The sequence below is a fragment of the Gorilla gorilla genome, chromosome 15 (assembly GCF_029281585.2).
Source record: "Gorilla gorilla gorilla isolate KB3781 chromosome 15, NHGRI_mGorGor1-v2.1_pri, whole genome shotgun sequence".
Taxonomy (NCBI): Eukaryota; Metazoa; Chordata; class Mammalia; order Primates; family Hominidae; genus Gorilla; species Gorilla gorilla.
In genome coordinates, this window is record NC_073239.2 from 33,566,278 (window position 1) to 33,584,448 (window position 18,171).

The window sequence follows — 18,171 nt, forward strand, 5'->3', positions numbered from 1 at the left end:
TTTTCATTTTGAGTCCCTTGATAGAATGTTGAATTTATGTACTCATCTCCTCCACTAGATGGAAACTTCTTGAGGATGTGGGCATGCCCTTTTACGTGTGTGTCCTAGGATCTAGCATCTAGTTAAAACTTAATAATTTGTTAAATAAGTGGTCAAGGAGACCACTAAATGGGAATAAACACAGACAAAATGGGAGTAAACACAGACAAAAAGATCCAGAGTATAAAATTTGGTCCATGGAAACTGGAAAACTCAGCAATCTACTGAATATATACCATATACAATAATTTTCCTTGTTATGTGTTTCATTTTGTTTTAGTCTCTGAGCCCTGGAGTCTCCAGGGACAGCAGCACCAGCTATACTGAAACCAAAGATCCCTCTTCTGGTCAGGAGGTTGCAACTCCACCAGTGCCACAACTGCAGGTCTGTGAGCCAAAGGAGAGGACTTCCACCTCCTCATCCTCTGTCCAAGCAAGGCGTCTGAGTCAGCCTGAATCAGCTGAAAAGCATGTGACCCAGAGGTTACAGCCTGAGCGGGTAGGCTATTGTGACCCCTCCCTACACAGAGATGGAGGATTAAGCAAGATCTTCCCTCTTGTCTTTGCTATAAAACTAAAAAGTTAAGTCTGGACAAGGTTCAGTAGAAATGTAGTGGATACCTGTTAATCCTGCTTAACTCATTTCCAGCTCCCTGGTTCGTAGAAGTTCTACATGAGGCTGAGCAGCAGGGTTATCTCCAGGGCCCCCAGGGTCAACTCTTCCTCATAACTCCTCCTTTTATCTGCCAAAAGGAAGTCAGCCTTTTCTCAGTTCTCTCAAAAAAGAATTCGGTCAGAACAAGGATCACTGAGGAAAAGGAAAAAAATTAAAAATTGTGATAAAATGATTACTGGCATAAATATTCTTGAAGTACCTATTTTTAAGCCATGTTCCTTTCCTTCTTCTAAAATGAAATAACAGATACAGAGGGCCGTGTGTGGAGCTGGTACTGTGTATGTCCTGCCCTGCCTTTTTCAGGCTCCAGGTAGAAGAAAAGGAACCAAGCAGATCTAAATGTTTTGCTCTGTTCATTTTTGCTATCTCCTGACAGGGGAGCCCAAAGAAGTGTGAAGCTGAAGAGGCAGAGCCACCAGCTGCCACACAGCCCCAAACCTCAGAGACTCAGACCTCTCATCTGCCAGAATCAGAAAGAATTCATCACACTGTGTAAGTGATATATCTCGACCGGGGTATAACAAGGAACTATGAGTGTGCGGTAGTTCTTCGCTCCCTAGGGTTCTTTGACTAAGCAGTCCTAGTTTCCTTTTAAAACATAAAGGCAGAGCTTTATCTGGACAAAGGCTAGACTTCAGTTACTATGTTGGAAGCTGCCACCTTTAAGGTAACCTGAAAAGTGGTCGTCAGGGCACAAGGAAAACTCACCTGGGATCATCCAGCCAAAATAGTCAACTCCTTTAAGATTTAGGCAATGGAAGCTTCTGCTTCCACACTCAAAACCATGTAAGGGAATTGACTCAGGGCATCTTAATCTTTAACTCATGTTTACCTAGGAACCCAGTTTAATAAAGGATATTGAGGGTCTTAATAAAGGCACAGCTGGGGGCTATTTTTTAGTTTGTGCATTTTCCCTAGTTCCCTAGTTACTACCTGTCATTAAGCTATCCTAGTTCTGCTAGGATATCCTAGTTCTTACAGCATACAGTACAGCAAATTATGAAGTTCCTTTCAAGTCAGAAGTTTGTTCCTGGGCCCTTAAGACCATTTGATTGAACTTAAAATTTATACAATTAATGTGAGTTTTTAAAATCTTTATATTAAGTCCTAGAGAAATACTCATATCAGGTTAAATTAGAATTAAATAGGTATGTCATTCATTCTTCTGAGATAGGTATTATAAATTAAGAAGCCAATGAGCCAGAATTCCTGGCTTCAAAGTCTCATGGGAAATGAAAAAATGAAGCCTTATGGGAATAAGATTGCGTAGCTTTTAGACATCAGGAACCCTGAACTGCTTTGTAGAATGTCCTGTGTAGACTGTTAGCCTAAAGTTATTCTGTACTTGTTTTTATGCCATATTAACACTAATGCTACCAGTATTATTTTCCCCTATATGTAATTGTCTAATAATTTATACTCTTCTGAGAGCTTCAAACTGTATTTTAACTCTGACTTTTGGAGGGTAGTGGGCAGGTGACATGATTTATCTCATTTGCCTGTGACTTTAATGATAGTTTTATAGACCTTACTATATAGCTTTTACCTGGGGGTGTACCCTTGCTGAGGGGTATAATCCTTGTCCATTCTGATAGTCTTACCTCTGCTGCCATCTTGTGGCTGTTAACATTTTTTGTTTGGCAGCCAAAAATTCACTCTACTTCCTTTGAAATTGTTTTGTTTTTCCCTTCTGGAATGGGTACGCTATCCTTTGGAAAAGGGTTTTTCTTCTAGGACCATAAAGTGAAAACTCAGCGGATTCTGGAAGGTATTCAGGATTCCCCAGCTACATCATCGATGAGGAAATGGGGTGACATTTTCTCTTCCATATCCCTCAACCAGACATAATACCTGCCCCCGTCCTCCCAGTTCCATGGAGGTACATTTTACATTCCATTTTACAAAAGCATGTCCTTTGTGAAATGGCAGTTTTGAAGTGGGTATTGACAGCCTGCTACTAATCGGGCCTGAGGAACTGCTTCCGATGCACCTTGGGAAGAAAGTGATTTTCTGAAAAGCTCTTTGCTAGCCTTAAAATTCTGTGGGTTTATGAGATCCTAGCAACGGAAAGGCATTTTATTTTGTTTTGAAGCAGCTTTTTTTCTGGACATTCCCATGCAAGTCCAGGGCACATGAAGCTTGGAGTCATAGAGTTTCCTGTCCCCCCACTCCAGGTAAAGGTGGTTTTGATCTTCATTTTATGACTGAGATAATTTAGTCACATTGATTCTAATAAGATGATAGGCAAGTGGCATCTTGGGCAAATACTTAGATTGTCCATTGTTGCCTAGGCCCGCTTCAGTGGAGTAGTGTATAGAAGGGAAATGCAGTCTTCACTGAGGAGCAGTTCACACACATCACTCGTACCTGCTTTCCTTCTACCTGCCTATCACATGGTTTGTTCAACATTCTAACAAAACAGCATGCCCAGAGGCCTAAACCCATAGGCATTGGATCTGGTAAATAAATCTTTGAGAAGGTTGCATACATTTCTGGAGGCCCTACCACAACTGATTAACGACACCCTTCCTGGTCTCTCACCCCTCCAGAGTGTTAAGTGTGCAGCCTGGCAGCCCTCTAGAGCTCTGGTCAATTTTGAAAGCGTAATCAACAATGCTAAATGGAAAAGACCATTTATGGCATGGCCAGGCGTGGTGACTCATGCCTGTAATTGCAGCACTTTGGGAGGCCAAGGCAGGTGGATCACCTGAGGTCAGGAATTCGAGACCAGCCTGACCAACATGGTGAAACCCCGTCTCTACTAAAAATACAAAATTAGCCGGGTGTGGTGTGCACCTGTAATCCCAGCTACTCAGGAGGCTGAGACAGGAGAATCGCCTGAACCCGGGAGGTGGAAGTTGCGGTGAGCTGAGATCACGCCATTGCACTCCAGCCTGGGCAACAAGAGCGAAACTCCGTCTCAAAAAAAAAAAAAAAAATGGAAAAGACCATTTATGGCCTAACCTTGGTTTTTCTGTCTGTCTCAACGAGAAGTCATATGACTTTAAAAAACAGAGCAGTAAAGTGTTAAAAAAAAAAAAAATTAGACTTCAAGGACCTGTCACCATTTGGAAGAGATTGACTGACTTTTTGCTGTGTTTGGTTAAATCCATTCTGATTCTGATTGTGCCTGAGGAATTCTAAATTTATGAGGTAAGGTGTCTTTTTCATTGCTTGGAGCAGGAATTTGTGGGTCCTCAGTCCTGTTTCAGTTGAGCACTGTTCAAAACTCTGGTCTTCTGCCTTCTATGGGTATAACAAAAATGTCCCCATATAGCAGAAAATAATGGTATTCTCTTTTTACTTAAGAAAAAACAAAGGGGAAGAAAGGAAAGAGGGGATTTGTTTGTGTGGGCAGCTGTATCATTCAGCTGAGTTAATTCAGACCTGGATTTCTCTAGATACAACCTTCCTGTATGCACAGACCTAGCAGGCAATAGCAGTTTTAGGCTCTTGGTACAATGCATGTTTGTCCTTCTGCCTGTGTAGGAGGAAGGTAATGGTTCTTTAAGCCAATATGACAGTGTAATTGATATTCCCCAGGGGACATACAATGCCAATATCCCAAATGATGTATGAAAAAGCAGAATTTGTTGTCATCAATAGAGTTTGCTCCACTGAGAAATTATCTAAGGACATATACCCCAAAATCATACTGTTCTAGGTTATCTTGGGACCAGTATGCTTCTGAGGGTATCTAGTCCCACTGTTTCTTATTAAATTTTCACGTCAGTTTTTCAGCTCCTCATGAATTTTCTATAATAACTAAAATTTCAACATATATGCCTATAGGAATTTCCTTTTCCATTAGCTTCTCTGAATCTCATATTCACATATGAGTTGTAATGTGATATTATTAGCCTCCAAGTAGTTGTACCCTTTTCTTCTGGGCTTCTTTGTGTACTGTTTACTTATGGGTAGATATCCCCACTGCTTATTCTGTGCAGTTTCACAGACTGTTAAGCTATGTTGGGCTCTGACACATGGTTAACAAGGCTTTGGTACTAGTCCTGCAAGTAGATAGAGTCCATTTTGGGGACAGTTTCAAGGACCTCTTTATATTTTTTTTTTTTTTTTGGAGACAGAGTCTCACTCTGTCACCCAGGCTGGAGTGCAGTGGCCCGATCTCTGCTCACTGCAACCTCCGCCTCCTGGGTTCAAGCAATTATCATGCCTCAGCCTCCTGAGTAGCTGGGACTATAGACGCGGCTGCCACACCCTGCTAATTTTTCTATTTTTAATAGAGATGGGGTTTCACCATGTTGGCCAGGCTGGTCTCAAACTCCTGGCCTCAGGCAGTCCTCCTGTCTCAGCCTCCCAAAGTGTTGGTATTACAGGCGTGAGCCACCACGCCCGGCCCTCATTATTGTCTGAAAATAAAATGTTTGGAATTGTTGGGTCCCACAGAATTGATCATGGGGAAATAGAAAACACACGCCTCTTGTGTCTTAAGAGGGTAAAGGAGAATGTGGTAAGATTCTTATTCTTAAAAAAAGAAATTTTCGGCCGGGCATGGTGGCTCACGCCTGTAATCCCAGCACTTTGGGAGGCCGAGACGCACGGATCACAAGGTCAGAAGATCGAGACCATCCTGGCTGACACAGTGAAACCCCGTTTCTACTAAAAATACAAAAAATTAGCCGGGTGTAGTGGCGGGTGCCTGTAGTCCCAGCTGCTCGGGAGGCTGAGGCAGGAGAATGGTGTGAACCCAGGAGGCGGAGCTTGCAGTGAGCTGAGATTGTGCCACTGCACTCCAGCCTGGGCAACAGAGTGAGACTCCGTCTCAAAAAAAAAAAAAAGGAATTTTTAATAACAAAATTTCTCAGAATCAGCCACTTCTGCAGAGGCATATTAGCAGCTGAGAGTATTTTAGGACAGTGGATAAACAGAGCATTTTATTTGAGGATGGCTGAAGGTAACATTTTCTGTGGTGTAACATTCTTTGTGGGGATTCTATTTAAAAATTTTTTTCTTTTTTTTGAGATGGAGTTTTGCTCTTGTTGCCCAGGCTGGAGTGCAATGGCACGATCTCGGCTCACCACAACCTCTGCATCCTGGGTTCAAGCAATTCTCCTGCCTCAGCCTCCCGAGTAGCTGGGATTACAGGCATGCGCTGCCACGCCCAGCCAATTTTGTGTTTTTAGTAGAGACAGGGTTTCTCCATGTTGGTCAGGCTGGTGATCCGCCCACCTCAGCCTCCCAAAGTGCTGGGATTACAGGCGTGAGCCACCACGCCCAGCCAAAAAATTTTTTTTTCAATAAGAAAACTTTTAGGTTAGCAAGCATTTAGTAAGTGTCCACTTGGTACCCACAATGACACCCTAATTCAGAAATAGTTAGAGAACATTACTTTGTGTTAGGCCCTGGGCTAGGGGCCAAGAGATGCAATCCCTACCCTTGAGGAATTATGCAGGGTAGAGATGGGGGGCAGATAAAGTAGCAGTTATTATACATAGTGATAAGGGCATTGCTGAAAACCTGTCATGCCAATCACTGAATGGCTTTGCCTCAGAAAACAAGCAGTCTACTCTTTTGAGGAAACTCAGACCCCCAGAGGTGGCATCAGATGAGATAGTGGCCTGTTAAGTGTGCATGTATTTTACATGTATCTGTACCTTCACTTGGGGTGTCCTCCAAGCCAGACTCTTAAGAGCTAACACTTACTACACTGTTCCATGAAATAGGTATTGTCACTATGCCCACTTTGCAGATTACAAGACAGATATACAGAACCAGGAACTTGCCTACTATCACACAACTTTTAACAGAGTGGGGCTAGCCAGTCTGACTCCAGAGTCTTCACTCTTAACCCTGAGCAGACAGGGACCACTATGTGAAAGGAAACATTTAAAGTAATGTATAAATATGGCCACTTTAGCATGCAGTTGGCATTGTAAGTGTAAGATTTTAAGCAGCAGGGAGAAAATTTCATTCCTAGCTAAAAGCTCAAATGTTACACGAGACACTGAGCTTTGGTTGTCAGAAGTTTATCTTAGTGTAAACTTCTACTGCCACTAGGATACAAAAGGAACATCTCTGCAGTCAACAAATAAGCATTTTGAGTATCTGCTGAGCACTTTTTGAATTATTAGCATCTGTTTCCCACTTTGGTCTAGTGAAGATTCCCATGATTAATATTTTCTGCTTGGTTCCCAGTCGCTTTCTGCCCAGCTGATCTCCCCCGCCCCATATAGCAGCACTCTCACTTCACTGTCTTATCTTAGAGCCTCACCTTGGAGCCCTTGCTTCAAGAAGTGGCCTTCAAGCTTCAGCTACCCAAGGTCCTCTTGCCCTGTTTATCCTTTCTTTTTCTGGCCCGAGTGGACCCTGGGGCAGGGTGACCTTATTAAAGACTCTATAAAACAAAGTTGTCTGTCATCTCTTCAGAGACACCAACCCTGCCCCCCTTCTACTGGTATTTGAAAGAAGAACTCTCCCTGCTATCCACTTTCCTCCACCATCCCTGGGAAAAGGACATGTTGGAGTAGTAATACGTGGTCATTGCCGGGGTGAGCAGCCAGTTACTGTAGTGATTGGATAGTGACAATTCCCATCCCACCTCCCTACCTGCAGCATCTGACTGGTTGGTCTGGTTTCAGTGTTCCATGCCTAGATTACTGGATAGAGGATGGTAGGCACATAAAACATTGCTCATGCCCCACCCTCTATCCAGCTTTCATTACCATCCTTCTTTAATCACTTTTCAACTTTGGCTTTATCGTTCTTATTTAATCCTTTTTCACTCCCACCTCTACTGTTTGCCTGCCTTCTATTCTCTCTATTCTCTAGAATCTTCCAATCAAGCAGCTGTAACTTTACATGTCCTCCACCCAGCCCCCTCCCCTGCCCCCTGGGAAGACCAGGAGGGAGCACTCCAGCCCTGGGGGGTTAAGCCTCTGTAGCTGCTGTAACTTGAGAAAAGAAGGCCAGGCCTCTGGAGCCAGCAGTCAACTCCCTGTGGCCTGCCAAAGGATAAGAACCTTGCTCACTCAGCTCCCTCCCTCTTTTCTTTCCCCTCCCCTGCTGCAGCAAGGCCCTCCCCCATCCGCACACACAGGCTGCTGGGTAAGTGGCAAGATGGCTCCCCTGCATGTCTCCGGCTGATCGCTGCCGCTCCGCCAATACAATAGAGCCAGCCACTACCAGCAGCCTGGCCCTCTTCCTCCTTCTCCAGAGAGACCAATCCAGCCGAACTCGGGGTTTGCCGTGAGGACTTAACGCTTATCTCTTAAAAGCCAGATCTGTTTTAGCCTCCCCGCACCACCACCACCTCCCCTTCCATTTACCATTTTTTGGATCCCCGGTTGCTACATCTCAATTTTCTCTCTCTGGATCGGGTGGCTGGGGAGGAGGTGGTGGGATCTTGGAACAAGGAAGGTGTGTTTTTTTTCTTTTTTTTTTTTAGGATTTTTTTTGTTTGGTTTTTGTTATTTCTTCCATTCCAGAAAGGGATAAACAGCACTTCCAGGGGGAGAAAAAAATCATGTTATCAGAAAGCAAAGAAGGGTGAGAGCTTCACATTTCCATGTATGCCTTTTCCCCACCGCTCTAGCTCCCTTCATCTTCCTTCTCTTCCTCATGGCTTTCATTCCGTCTTTCGTTTTGGTTTGTTTTCAGTCATTCTGCTTTCCCCCTTTGTCCTTCCTGCCCAGTTTCTAATTGGCCCCACATGCCCTTTCTGTATGGGAAATAGATATTTTTTTTGTATAAGCCTTTTCTCTAGATGTAAGCAGCTAAATCTCGTGTTTCTGTGGGGGCCTGTTAGCTGGGGGCACAGTTCCGATTTTCCCCTCCCCCTAACCCCCCTAGTGCATCCCTTCTTGACTGCTCTAGGGAGGTTCTTCTGACCTCTGAGTGTCAGTCAGTCAGCCTGTTGGGAATGCTGACTTTTCTGGTGGTGGTTATCGGCCTGGGAGGCTTGGTTTCCCCTCTCCTGAGCCTTAGGCCTCTGATCATCTTGATTTGATTTTTTTTGCTTGGTGTTTGGGTGGTAGAGGGGGTGAGATTTGAGATAGAAGTTGGGGACGAAGACAGAAATCAAAGGTGGAAAGATAGTTTATCTGAAGTGAATCTGTGGGATTCTTTGCCTGAAATGGGAGCTAACTTGTGAGATTAAGAGTGGGAGAGTGGGTTTGGTGTTCGTGGGGGAAGCTGCCTGTGTGGGGGAGGGTGTGTCCTAACTAGGAGGCCTGCTCTCTTTATCTCTTGGAAGTTGGAATGAGGGAGTGGGAGAAACTGGGTGAAAGCCGAATGTGGGAACAGTTTCTACACCTCTGAGCAGGTAAAAGTGGCCCTAATCTTCTCTGAGCTCTCATACTCAATTCAGCAGTTTTAGTTTTTCCTTTTGAATGAGAGAGGGTCCTTGAAGCTTGAACCTTCACCAGGCCTGCTTCTTCCCTGCAGCTCCCACCCCCCCGCGCCGCACCCCCCACCCCCCACCCCCCACCATTTTCTCCATGCTGGTGTCTCCAGATCCTGAGGATCAGCAGGCCTTTACTTATTAAGCAGTTGATTAAACACAGGTCAGGCTTTTTTGCCAAAGCCGTGGCCATTCTTTCTTGTCTTTTTAAGGGAATCGGGCTTCCCTTCGTTTCTCATGCAATTTTGCCATATAAAGGTGCCTTTGGCCAGGGAGACTGAGGCCACAGGGTTGTGGGCAAATCACAGGGACTATTTTCAGAGGAGGGTTTTTCTCCTTTCATATAAGAGTACTCTGGTGAGTTATTACCTGAGAATAGTTGGAGTCCTAACCCCACAAATGACAACTTTTAACTCATCTGGGCAATGGGTGGATGTGGTTGCTGTGATCCACGCTCTTTCCCCAAGGAAAATCTATTTCCCACTTTTCCCATTGGGACAAGGTCTCTAACCTTGATCAGAAAAGCAGCCCTCCTAATCCCACCCAAGTGATAAGGCAGGAGGGTTTCCTGACCCAGTAACTAACATCTTGCTCTCTCTTCCCCTTGGTTCTTTTCTGCCCGCCCCCCCCCCCACCACTCCCCCCTCCTGTCAGTGAGGAGAAGGAGGAAGTGACCATGGACACAAGTGAAAACAGACCTGAAAATGATGTTCCAGAACCTCCCATGCCTATTGCAGACCAAGTCAGCAATGATGACCGCCCGGAGGGCAGTGTTGAAGATGAGGAGAAGAAAGAGGTAAACATCCAAGCCACCTATTGGGGCGGGTGGGCAGGAATGGACCTAGGGGAAAGAGTAGACCACTCTAGTGATCCCTCTTACACGGTGGGTTAACTTAAAGGAGGGATGAGGCAGGGACTTGGATCAGAATAGGGCCAAGGGAGAATTCGCTGGTTTAGCAAGGGAGACCCCTTGTGATGGGGACAGGGCTCATTCATTTTCCTTTCCTTGTTGGGGAAGTAGTGCCCAGACTCTAGACGTTTGTAACTAACGGGAAAGTCTGATAATGGCCCTTTATCTAAGATTTATGTTCAGCTTTTCCTGCTGTCTTCCCAAGCTTCTCCTGGTGGTAACTCCTTTAGCGTTCCCTCCTTTTTAAAAGCCTGATGGAGCCCAACGCCATCTAGTGGACATTGGTGGTTCTCACCAGACCAGCCATGCTGAGAAATTTTTGTTCCTCCTCTGCCCCCCAGTGGTCTGACTGCAGAGATGTAGCTACTTAGAAGCCAGCACTTGTGATCTGGAAGGCCCCTTCTCAGTTACCTGTGACCCCTCTACCTCCTTTTTTGGCATATGTTATCTTGTGTCCTGCACCCAATTCAGGGGGCTTCCCCCATCAGAGCCAGCGAAGTCTTCTTGGCTCTTAAAGTAATTGAGAAAGAATGAGCTGGGTTTAGGAGAGGGGTAACAAGGTGGGAGGGACTGTTGTGTGTGTAGCCTTTTTCTGGTGTGTGTTGCGGGGGTGGGGGCCGGTGAAAGTGATTTGATGTGCAGAATATTATTTATTACAAGGTCCTTCTTCCCCGTAAAACTTTGTCCAAGTACCTCATGTACGGTAATCCGCCCGTAAAATATAACCCTGCCCAACTGGCCAATCGCTGATGCCGCCTCTTCCTCTGGACCCACCCGCTGCTACTGAGCTGCCCAATCAGAGCCAAGTCTGCTATCTGGATAGGTGTCTTGGCCAGAGGGGGGCATGTATATGGGCTCCTGTGATGGGCCCCCTTTTGCCTCCCTGTCTTGCTTACATCAGGGGGCCAAGAAGAACACTGTTCTGGAGAGACTTGTATTGAGCAAGCAAAAAACATTTGGAAAGGGGTGGACTTGCATCATCTCCCTACTTGGGACACCCCAAGAAGAGCTTGTGCCAGTGCTGGGGCGCCTGCCCACATGCCCTTGCCCTTTTGAGGACTGTGGGTTGCCTTGTTTGCTACAGACTGTTGGGATCCCCATCTAGGGCACCAAGACCTCCTAAAGTTTGTGATCGCAGTGCCATGCTGTAAAACACTGAGTGGGACCCTCTACTTAAGCTGTGACGACTAGGAACCGTGCAGAGGAGTCTAGGGTCTGAGCCCCCGGGGATTTAATGCTGATGACAGCCCAGCCCATGTGTCACCACTTGCTCATCAGATGGACTTTCCTTTGGTCCCTGTTGTCCATGGTGAAGGGCAGCATGTTGGTTGCTCCAACTTCTCCTCCATCCCTGGAGGCAGGGACTCATTTCATCCACCTGACTGGAACCACTGTCTCAGCTGGAGTCCCTGAGGAGATGCCAGCCACAACTCTCCGAAGAGAAGTATTCTGACCTTGCTGCTGAATGTCTGCCAGGTCCTGGGGTATTCACCTACTACCCCCAGGCTACCTTCATCAGAGGCTCCATGATCCCACTCGGTGAGAGGACCCCCTCCCCAGTTACAGGCAGAGGAGAAAGGGACTCTGGAGTCATCACCTGGATTCCAAGTATTGGGTGGTGTTATTGCTGCAGCTTGCCACTGGTGGACATAGGGTCCTGCCTGCCTCTCACGATAAAAGGCAAGGATCATTACTGCTACTCACATGCCATCTCATCAGGGACTGCAAGATGATGTCCCTACAGGGCCAGGACTGATGTCTCTGCCCCTTTCCCCCCTCTATCCCTCGCTGAGCCTGGCCACCGCCAGTGAACTGTCTTGACATCATGGAAACTGGGCAGCGTCCCCCCACACGTTTCCCTCCCGCCCCCCCTGCGCCCCTGGGAGGACTCTGGCAGTGCCGTGCTGACTACCACGCCGTGCGCCCACCTTTTTTGCCAACCCAACCCCCCACCAATTGCACAGCGCCTAGCAGGGAGGGCTCATTCTGATTGGACCGGCGGTTGACTAGATACAGTACACAGTGAGGTGCGATTGGCTGAACTGAAGATCCCAGGTGTGAGATGGTACCTGGAACATTTGTCATATTCCTAGTTTATTTTCTTCTTTATTTTCTTCTTCTTTTTTTAATATTTTATTTTATTTTTTTCTATATCTTTATTTTTTCTGATTTCTTTTATTTATTTATTTGGTTCATGTTTTTCCTGTTTTAATTAAGACTTTTTGTTTTGTTTTGTTTTTCTCACTAACTTACCCATCGAGAGCGGCCCAGCTAGGGGTCAGGCTGGCCCTTAACAGAGACCAAGGAGACTTGGTTAGACGACACAAACGGGGCTGCGGGTGGGGGTGGATGGGAAAGGGATTTCATCACGAGGTTTCTGCCCTACCCTTTAGAAGAGTGGTAGAGTGGTCTTAGTTTTTCCAGAAATAAGCACCTACACTTAAAAATACTCTATTCCCTTTTTCTCTTTCGCTTTTTTTCTCCCCCCCCCCCCCCCCCCCCCATAGTCTTTCATCGTTCACCCACTGAGTGTTTGGGGTAGAAACTTGTCCCAAAGATGTCTTCTCGTCTTTGGCAGAGCCCCTAAGGCTTGAGCCCTGGTTGGAGAGGAAACAGTAAGACTCTGCTGGAGCTCCCTGCGGTGGCTGGAAAGTCTAAGGATCTCCTTGGGGACAGTCTGCCCTTCATAAAAACCTTCTTTTATCAAAGACACCTTTGAGTTCTTTTTGCTAGCACTTGGCTCAAGAGCCTCATCTCCAGTGGGTCTGATGCTGCCCTTTTCCACAGTGTAGTGGGGGTCTGGGCAGTCTTGACATGACAGTCTGCTGTCCAAGCATCTCAAAGCCATTGTCAGTGGGCATCAGTCTGGCCATTGAAGAAAGGAGGGTTACCTTGTTGAAGTTGCCATCCAAAGTTGGTTTTCCTTGTTTCCTCCAGTTAGCAAGGAAGGACCTGGGAGGACTAGATGACCCAGTTTGGGGCACAGTTTGTTTGGCTTGGTGTCCTCTCGACTCAGACGGTGAAAGAGGGGGCATGACCAACATCTTTAAGGGGCTGAGAGGCTACTGAACAACTCTTCCAGCTTATTTCTGGTTAAGCTAATACACAGGTGTGATACAGAGTAGATGACTTTTCCCTGCTCTGATGTTTAGTTTTATTTTTTTCTCTAACTTGCATTGATTCTGCTTCGTTTTTGCCGTTTGCCGCTTCTGTTTTGGTCTCTGTCTGTCTCTGTGTCTCTTTCTGTCTCTCTCTCTCACTCTCTCTGTGTCTTTGGAGGCTAAGCTAAGACTGCCCCATCTAACCTCCTTCCCCCCTCTCTGTGGGGTGTCTCTCTTTCTCTTTTTTTTCCCCTTTTTCTTCTTCATACAGAGCTCGCTGCCCAAATCATTCAAGAGGAAGATCTCCGTTGTCTGTAAGTCTAGCCCCAAATCCCTGATAAAAGTCAGGAATACCATAAAAACCAGCATTCATTGAGAACCAGAATTTCATTCTCAATGGCATTCTTGGGTCGCTCCCTCCTGCCCCACCCGTTGTGCCTAGCAAATCTGAATCCTTTCCTATGTAGGGTTTCATTTTGAAATTCAAAACTTGAGACAATCCCCATCATATTGCTCCAGTCACATTTTAATGAGATACAGTGTGAGGTGTCTGAGACCGTGTCCCATTTAGCCTTAGAGGCATTTATTCTTTCAGATACCTGAATACTCAACAAGGAATGAGTTTCAGGGACTCCTATGTGATGCTTAGCAGTTTATGAATGATTCTGCGTATTTTGTTGTTGTTTTTTTGAGACGGAGTCTTCCTCTGTAGTACCCTAGGCTGGAGTGCAGTGGTGCGATTTTGGCTCACTGCAACCTCCGCCTCCGGGTCCCAGTTCAAGCAATCCTCCTCAGCCTCCCGAGTAGCTGGGATTAGAGGCATGCGCCACCATGCCCGGCTAATTTTTGTATTTTTAGTAGAGATGGGGTTTCACCATGTTGGCCAGGCTGGTCTTGAACTCCTGACCTTGTGATCTGCCTGCCTTGGCCTCCCAAAGTGTTGGGATTACAGGCGTGAGCCATCGTGCCTGACCTTGTTTATGCGTTATTCTAAGAGAGCACCCGAGGAAATGAAAGTGCCCCACACCTCAAACAGTAACAATTTTAACATTTTCCCCAATGAGGAACTCTAGATTACAAAAGTATAATAGATGTTTATAACTTAAATATCAATCTGTAGTGTGAAAATTAAAGGAAGACCAGATCCCATCATGATCTTAGTTCTGCCTAGATGTTAGTATCACATAGTGTTCTTGTTTCTTCTGCATTTACATGTCCTTCTCAGTTTTTCTTCCACACTACTTAAGATATTACTGTCTACCATTAAAAGTTTAAACGGCTCATCAAACTAGCTACCCCTCCCTTACTGCTTTTAGATCAGTGTTCAGTCTGAAGCCATGGTTTCCCCAGTTCCCAAATATGATTTCTTTTCTTTCCTTTTTTTTTTTTTTTTTTTTTTTTTTTGAGACGGAGTCTCGCTCTGTCACCAGGCTGGAGTGCAGTCAGTGGCACGATCTTGGCTCACTGCAGCCTCCGCCTCCCGGGTTCAAGCAATTCTCCTGCCTCAGCACCCTGAGTAGCTGGGATTACAGGCGTGCACCACAACGCCTGGCTGATTTTTGTATTTTTAGTAGAGATGGGGTTTCACCATGTTGGTCAAGCTAGTCTCAAACTCCTGACTTCGTGATCCACCCGCCTCGGCCTCCCAAAGGGCTGGGATTACAGGCGTGAGCCACCACACTCAGCCTCCAAATATGATTTCTTTAAGTTAACCTTTTACCAAAACTCCAGCCAGAGGTAACCTGTAGGTATTATGGTTTGAACTAGCAGAGGTCCTGAGACCATCTAACTGTTGGGTCTATTTCTTGGGGACAGCAGCTACCAAGGGGGTGCCAGCTGGAAACAGTGACACAGAGGGGGGCCAGCCTGGTCGGAAACGACGCTGGGGAGCCAGCACAGCCACCACACAGAAGAAACCTTCCATCAGTATCACCACTGAATCACTAAAGGTGAGGTGGGAGGAGCCAGGGAAGGGAGGATGAGACCTGTTAAGGTGGGAGTAGACATGGGCCCAGTGTAACGGGGTGGGGGGTATCTGTGTCCCAGAGCCTCATCCCCGACATCAAACCCCTGGCGGGGCAGGAGGCTGTTGTGGATCTTCATGCTGATGACTCTCGCATCTCTGAGGATGAGACAGAGCGTAATGGCGATGATGGGACCCATGACAAGGGGCTGAAAATATGCCGGACAGTCACTCAGGTAAGGCTTCTGCACCCCAGTGTCAGGGGAAAGGTGGGAGCAGTAGATGCAGAGCAGCTAGCTGAGGAGCTGAGATAAAGTCTTTGGAGGGAACTTCCCTGTCTGTGCGGAGGGTTGGGTTGACTGACACTTTCAGGGGTCAGACTACCAAATCCAGCTGGCTACCTGTTACAAATAAAGTTTGATTGGAACACAACCACACGAGTTCATTCACTTTTGTCTGTGGCTGTTTGTTCACTACATCATCACCGGAGTTGAGTAGTTGCAACAAACTATGTGGCCTGCAAAACCTGAAGTACTGCTTTGCTCTACAGAAAAAATTTACTAACTCCTGCCTTAGTTTTCCTCAAGGCAAAGTTGAGGCACTAACAATCCCAGGATCTGGTAGAAGTGAGCTGATAACGAAATACCCCTAGCGGAAGGAACATGCTAGGTTGACTGCTACTCTCACCAGGGAACCAGAGGCTGAAAAGAATATGCCAGTTTGGTGTTTAACAGACCTGCTGTGTTCTCTGACACCTTGATAGGTAGTACCTGCAGAGGGCCAGGAGAATGGGCAGAGGGAAGAAGAGGAAGAAGAGAAGGAACCTGAAGCAGAACCTCCTGTACCTCCCCAGGTGTCAGTAGAGGTGGCCTTGCCCCCACCTGCAGAGCATGAAGTAAAGAAAGGTGAGTGACATATTGTGAGAGAAATGTAATGCGGCTCCCTGAATTCTCAGAGCACCTCATTTGGATCGCTGAAAGCTTTGAATGTTTCCTGCCTTTCATTATATATTTTCGTATATCATATCTTTCTCCTACATATTAAGTAAGCTACTTGAGGGCCAGATTTGACTCTGTTTAATCTTTGAATCTCCATGATGAGGAGGTTAGCCTAGCACAGTACTTTGCAGATTATAGGTGCTCTGCACATTTAGATTAAGGAGTGGCTGCTTGGTATAAAAGAAAGGGAACCGTGAGAGTTACATTGAGGGTGAAAAGAGCCAGTATTGCTTCCTACCAAAAGCTGTTCTTGTGGTCTTCTTGATAGTGACTTTAGGAGATACCTTAACTCGACGTTCCATTAGCCAGCAGAAGTCCGGAGTTTCCATTACCATTGATGACCCAGTCCGAACTGCCCAGGTGCCCTCCCCACCCCGGGGCAAGATTAGCAACATTGTCCATATCTCCAATTTGGTAAGTCATTGTTTCTCACCATCCCAGCTTGCTTAGTGGTTAAGTTTGAGCTTTAGGCTTATGCTTCCTAGGTTCCACTCATAGTTGAACTGGTCTACCAATAGATGAAGTTACTCACTGATCTTGAGTGAGCTACTTAACCTATTTACCCATCTAAAAATGAGGGGGAAAAGCTGTTGCCCTGCAGGGTTGTTTTGAGGACTTGCAGAAGGCCTCACATACAACGTCTCAATTAGTGCTGGGAAGCACCACCACTCTTCTCACATTCTTACTGCAAGGTTCCTAAACTCTCTGCCCTCACCCAAACCTTGAAACTATACTCCTGTGACAGCAGCTCGGGAAATCTAAAGATTGTGTGGTGGTCTTGCCTTCTTCAAGACCCTGAAAGTCTATTTTCATTGGCAGGTCCGTCCTTTCACTTTAGGCCAGCTAAAGGAGTTGCTGGGGCGCACAGGAACCTTGGTGGAAGAGGCCTTCTGGATTGACAAGATCAAATCTCATTGCTTTGTAACGGTGAGGGGAAGAAGCTGATTCTATAGGTCATGGCATATATTTCCTTTTGTGACCAGTGTGGGCAGGTTTAAGGGTGTTGCAGCAAGTGGGAAGGGTTGCAGACACACTGTGACCCTCCATCTTCTCCCTTCCTCCACCAGTACTCAACAGTAGAGGAAGCTGTTGCCACCCGCACAGCTCTGCACGGGGTCAAATGGCCCCAGTCCAATCCCAAATTCCTTTGTGCTGACTATGCCGAGCAAGATGAGGTAAGAAACCTAGGGAGAGGAAAGAGAGGAGGGGCAGGGGAAGCCATTATCTGCTAGATTTCAGCTGAGATCCTTGCCAGACCTGCAGTCTCTGAGATTCTGTTCTTTTCTCTTCTTCCCTGGCTTTGGTTCCTTTAATTGTACCATGGGGCTTCAAAGTGGTAGCTGGGCTCCTTTTTTTTTTTTTTTTTTTTTTTTTGAGACAGAGTCTCGCTGTCTCCCAGGCTGGAGTGCAGTGGCACGATCTCAGCTCACTGCAAGCTCCGCCTCCCGGGTTCATGCCATTCTCCTGCCTCAGCCTCCCGAATAGCTGGGACTACAGGCGCCTGCCACCATGCCCGGCTAATTTTTTTGTATTTTCAGTAGAGACGGGGTTTCACTGTGTCAGCCAGGATGGTCTCGGTCTCCTGACCTCGTGATCTGCCCGCCTCGGCCTCCCAAAGTGCTGGGATTACAGGCATGAGCCACCGCACCCGGCCATCCTGGCTCCTTGAGTGGGAGTGATATCACCTCTATCCTAACTGTCCTTGTCCCTCCTCTCCCCACAGCTGGATTATCACCGAGGCCTCTTGGTGGAGCGTCCCTCTGAAACTAAGACAGAGGAGCAGGGAATACCACGGCCCCTGCACCCCCCACCCCCACCCCCGGTCCAGCCACCACAGCACCCCCGGGCAGAGCAGCGGGAGCAGGAACGGGCAGTGCGGGAACAGTGGGCAGAACGGGAACGGGAAATGGAGCGGCGGGAGCGGACTCGATCGGAGCGTGAATGGGATCGAGACAAAGTTCGAGAAGGGCCCCGTTCCCGATCAAGGTCCCGTGACCGCCGCCGCAAGGAACGTGCGAAGTCTAAAGAAAAGAAGAGTGAGAAGAAAGGTAGGTACTTAGCTATGGGGTACGCATACCCACTAGTAGGTGGGAAAGGGACCCAGATGGGATGGGACAGAGGGTCA

At 46.8% G+C, this 18,171-nt stretch overlaps 1 protein-coding gene across 13 annotated transcripts in view; it reads left to right on the forward strand.

Moving 5' to 3' along the window:
- The window catches only part of ACIN1 (apoptotic chromatin condensation inducer 1), a 36,106-nt gene that overhangs the window by 15,284 nt on the left and 2,651 nt on the right, over positions 1 to 18,171 (forward strand). For 3 of the 13 annotated variants that reach the window (XM_019009507.4, XM_055362366.2, XM_063697794.1), the window contains 11 exons: positions 320 to 538; positions 1,092 to 1,207; positions 9,729 to 9,870; positions 13,357 to 13,399; positions 14,904 to 15,034; positions 15,132 to 15,284; positions 15,812 to 15,953; positions 16,315 to 16,460; positions 16,866 to 16,973; positions 17,114 to 17,221; positions 17,770 to 18,094. In XM_019009507.4, coding sequence (XP_018865052.3) covers positions 320 to 538; positions 1,092 to 1,207; positions 9,729 to 9,870; positions 13,357 to 13,399; positions 14,904 to 15,034; positions 15,132 to 15,284; positions 15,812 to 15,953; positions 16,315 to 16,460; positions 16,866 to 16,973; positions 17,114 to 17,221; positions 17,770 to 18,094 — 1,633 coding nt within the window. Of the gene's footprint in view, positions 1 to 319; positions 539 to 1,091; positions 1,208 to 5,967; positions 7,922 to 8,160; positions 8,222 to 9,728; positions 9,871 to 13,356; positions 13,400 to 14,900; positions 15,035 to 15,131; positions 15,285 to 15,811; positions 15,954 to 16,314; positions 16,461 to 16,865; positions 16,974 to 17,113; positions 17,222 to 17,769; positions 18,095 to 18,171 lie in introns of those variants that run through there. The other 10 variants (XM_004054941.5, XM_004054942.5, XM_063697793.1 and 7 more) reach the window with 6 other exon arrangements.